The following is a 4,253-nucleotide window of genomic DNA, read 5'->3' as shown; positions in this document are numbered from 1 at the left end:
ATTTTATCGATGACTGTATCGGTTCAATTTCAGTTTAGATGAGGATATCTCAGTTCAATTTAATTTAAGGGGGTCAATTTATGATTTTTACACTTGTAGACGAGTTAATCTTTACGAAAATTGAACTATTTGTAAATGAAACTAAGTTCGTATACAATTAGGTTTGAGTAAATAAAATCAATGTCAATTAAATTATCTAGTTTCAAATACAGTTCGTGTCTTTTTTAAGTTTCATCATACAAAGTAGCTCATAGCCACCAAAATTTGAATCTGCGAAAAAATAAATTCACAACAGAGTAACTTGCATTGTCAAATATCAAGTAAAATCCAAACAAAACAGAAATGCTTCAATTATGAAGCTCTACTTTGTAAGTAAGACATTTCCTAGTTCATCTAGCTCATAACATCAAATTACTCCTCTCAGTAGCAAGTGCCAAAATTCAGAACACAACATAAGAACAAACAAGCATAAGGCAACAACTCGATTTTTCAAAGAGTTATATCATTGAAGAAACATATCCAAAACAAAACCATCAGTTTGGCTTCTCCTTTTTACATAGGCGAATTGCATGATTAGACCGAATACACAATTTTGCTCTGAGTTCGAACAATTTGTTGTTTCAGCAACCAAGAACTGAACTAAGTTACTTGAACACAGAAAAATGGACTCCAATCCTCAACTCAATTTAGCAACAAATAGCATTTTGCTTCTCTTCACTTGGATGGACTCTCAATCGGTACCTTGCCTTCTTTACTGACACCACCTGCAGAATAAAGATGAAGACATCGACTTTTCAAAAACTATTTCAATGAAGTTGTGTCAATTGTTCACTCCGTTATCCAACTTAACATTAAAGTATACAATTAAGCCAATTTTAAGTGGTTAATAGAATGGAACTCACGGCTTAAGGTAGACAGGTCGGAACTCTTCAATACACGTAACCTCTTTACAGTGGATACAAACATGCTGCAAAACAAACAAGAAATTTCAAACGTCAACAAAATCCAAACTTGTATCATATAAAAATTGGCAATTCTTTAACATTGCTGACATAAACACACATCAGAGGCTGCTTACGGATCAAAACAGTAGGTCTATCCTGGAAGAGTTTTAAAATCCACAAGCAACTAAGTCCAAGGTACAAGAAATTAGAATATCATAAGCGATGCTAAGCGACAAATACTTCATGCAAATTGCCAAATTTTAGGATTAATTATAATGCATTCTTATGACGGAGTGCAAACATAGATTCTTTTACTCTCTTACAAAAACATTTATACCATTTACCTTGGACTGCAGGAAAATGCTTCACTAACCAACAAAACAATGCATATTATTGTCAACCAAATAGGACTCCTAATCCAGGTTTTCGCTTAATTAATCCAAATAAAAAGCTACCACATTGCTGTTTACGAAACATAATGACCATTAAGAAGGACGCAACATGGGATAGAGCCGCATAAACTTGATTTAAAATACATAAATCAAATGCTAAGATCCAGAATTATAAAGATGCTTACTGCCATGGGACATCACCAACAAGCATCCTGTCTCCTTCGTTATCCTCATACACCAAAGTATATTCCCCACTTCCGTCCAACAATCCGGTAATAGGTTCCTGCTCTTGTTGTATGTTATCAATCGCACCAGCAGAAGAATCTCTTTGAGCTGATCGGAAAAACCACACGACAAACAATGTGAGCCAATTTTTCATCCATTAAACTACTACAGCTTATCGGTATTAATCAACGAAATAAACCAACAAATAGATCCCTAATAAACCTCCACTGCTTCCAAACTCCCCAAAAATTAACAAGATTTTTTCCTAATAACATGTCAGCCTCATGAAAACATGCCCTACCTAAACTTGACTACAGAAAGCAACTATCAGTCAATATATACCGTTTTATATGCATAATGCAAACTGATCAACACTAGTAAACGCATTTGAAATTAACACCTAAAAAGCAGTTGACATTTTATCACAATGGAACAGAAAGGTTTCACCTGCAAGAAGTCCTCTGAAAAGCTCATCAACAGACGACGAGAGGCTGTCATAGTTGTTATGTACACTCAGATCAACTTTCCTTCCAATCGGTACACCATCCATATTAATCTTCACAAACAGACCCTTGTGGGAATTGTCCTTAGCTGGTTTTTCATTCACAGGCTTACTTGGGATCGCACTCTGCGGTTCTGGAACCGATTTTCCTGAGCTACTGCTAGCAAGGTTCTTTCGAAACGATCGAATTGGAGGCCAACCCACAACTGGAGTAGGAGCAGCTCTATAAAATTTTGCCCATCCATGACACAATCATACACAAAAACAAGTCAACTACATAATCCGATCTGCTACAGTATATGCAACAACACATTCTTAAACAAAATAACCCATCAAATCACATAAATACAATAAGAATTAAAGAAATCAACCAAATATCAGACAAATTAACAAATTTAATGTTTCTATTACGTGAAATTACTAATTATATTCCTTTCTCGTTAATTCATTACACAACAATAACTAGCAATCCCCCGTTTTCTTGAGTTCTACTCCCTTTCCGTTTTCATCCTTAACAGATTTGATCTAGAATAATATAATAACATAAATATTAATTTGTTCTTTTTCAAAAGGCTAAGGACAAGACTGGTAGAAAACAATAAACATGGCAGCAGATCAAAGCCTAAAATTCCTCATCAAACAAAAACAAACCTGGAAAAAACAAATTTCACACATAACTTTACAAAAATACAACTATTTTCAAGATTATAATTAACTTAATAATAGTACTATAATAAAATAAATTCCAAGATTGCTACTGCTAGACTGCTAGTAGTATAATGTTATACAGTGATGAATATACTCTGTTTTCAAACATAAAATTTATTTTTCATTTTCCTCAATAAATATTTTCCAAATTAAATAAAAAAGGAAAAAAAGAAAAAGAGGGTGAAATTGTACCTTTTCTGAGAAGTGTTGGGCACAGCTGTAAGAGCAGAAGAGGGTGAAAATGCCTTCTTTTCTGCAGACTGTAACTCTGCTATTCTAGTGCAACAGGGCTGTGATGAATCTTTTACCATGACAGTCAAACCATTAGCTTGTTTAGGGCATGTTTGGTACTGTTGTTTTTCTTGATGATGATTTTGCAGAAATGCAGAATTAATTGTAGTTGTTGTTGATGATGATGTCCATGATTTATGATTCTGTTCCTTGCCACACCTGATCACACCACCATTGAAGTATCCTAGAGAGAGAAGTGATTCCTCTCTCTCTCTAGATTTAAGGCCTTGTTTGGCTGACCAATTTCCATTATCACCTGGTAATCCCAACCTTAGTTCTAGCTTGTTCTCTTCATTACATGATGAAGATGAAGATGATAACCCATATATTTTTTCTGAATTTTTATTATTCCCATTTATTAAATCCAACAATTTTGGACTACTTTCACTCATTTTTTTCTCACAAATTTGCAATCACCAAAATAAAATTACCCAGATGAATTTTTTAATTACAGACCGCTATATTTCTCTGCAAAACCAAAAAAATAAAAATAATAATTAATAAATGATTAAAAAAAACTTGAGAAAATGAAATAAACGGAGAAAGGAAATGTGAAGAACATACCTAGAGTGTGATTGTTGTTGTTACCCAGAAACTGAAATACCAAAAAAAATACCCATATCCTGAAAACAGGGAAATTATAAATATAAAATTAAAAAAATTAAACTCAGAAATTAATAAAATGTTAAAATTATGAGAAAATGAAGAGGGCAAAGTTGATAAATATAGGTTTCAATGTTTCAGAAAATGCTACCAACAACAACCAACATATAACAGCAAATTTGAAACCCCACAAAAAGGAACAAAACCCATTAAATTAAATAAATAATAAATTAAAAAAAATACTTACCTTTTTTTTTTTTTTTTTTGTGCAGAAAAATAAAAATAAATTTAATGAGGATTCTTTTTAGAGCACGCTTAGTGGGTCTCCTTTATTTCTGCTAGGGCTGGCAAACCCTGACCCGACACGAAAACCCGACCCGAACCCGATCCGAAGTTACTGAGAGAGACCCGAACCCGACCTGAACCGAACCCGAACAACCCGAATTCGACCCGATTTGACCCAAATTTCATATTTCGTAATAATATTAAGTTTTACACTATTTTTAATAGTTTCTAAGCATAACCCGAAATCGACCCGAAATCTGACCCGAACCCGACCTGCTGACCCGAATTGCCACCCCTAATTTC

At 33.9% G+C, this 4,253-nt stretch overlaps 1 protein-coding gene across 1 annotated transcript; it reads right to left on the bottom strand.

The window, feature by feature from the left end:
* Positions 1-281: 281 nt before the first annotated feature.
* LOC110729874 (auxin-responsive protein IAA26-like) lies at positions 282-3,843 on the bottom strand. Its single transcript, XM_021909662.1, has 6 exons — positions 3,627-3,843; positions 2,964-3,530; positions 2,009-2,286; positions 1,522-1,669; positions 903-967; positions 282-764 (listed from the first exon to the last, which is right to left on the bottom strand). The coding sequence occupies exons 2-6, from the start codon at positions 3,452-3,454 to the stop codon at positions 715-717; spliced, it is 1,032 nt and encodes a 343-aa protein (XP_021765354.1). The 5' UTR covers positions 3,455-3,530; positions 3,627-3,843; the 3' UTR covers positions 282-714.
* Between the last annotated feature and the right edge of the window lie 410 nt (positions 3,844-4,253).

This window comes from Chenopodium quinoa, unplaced genomic scaffold, assembly GCF_001683475.1.
Source record: "Chenopodium quinoa cultivar QQ74 unplaced genomic scaffold, ASM168347v1, whole genome shotgun sequence".
NCBI classification, from domain to species: Eukaryota; Viridiplantae; Streptophyta; class Magnoliopsida; order Caryophyllales; family Amaranthaceae; genus Chenopodium; species Chenopodium quinoa.
Note: the sequence above shows the minus strand (reverse complement) of the source record. Positions and strands in the feature narration are given on the sequence as shown.

Coding starts and splice junctions, on each gene's coding strand:
- LOC110729874 (XM_021909662.1), bottom strand. CDS start 3,454: ATGAGTGAAAGTAGTCCAAAATTGTTGGATTTAATAAATGGGAATAAT. Junction 2,287..2,963: donor CCCAACACTTCTCAGAAAAG/GTACAATTTCAC, acceptor AAAATTTTATAG/AGCTGCTCCTACTCCAGTTG. Junction 765..902: donor CGACCTGTCTACCTTAAGCC/GTGAGTTCCATT, acceptor TTTATTCTGCAG/GTGGTGTCAGTAAAGAAGGC.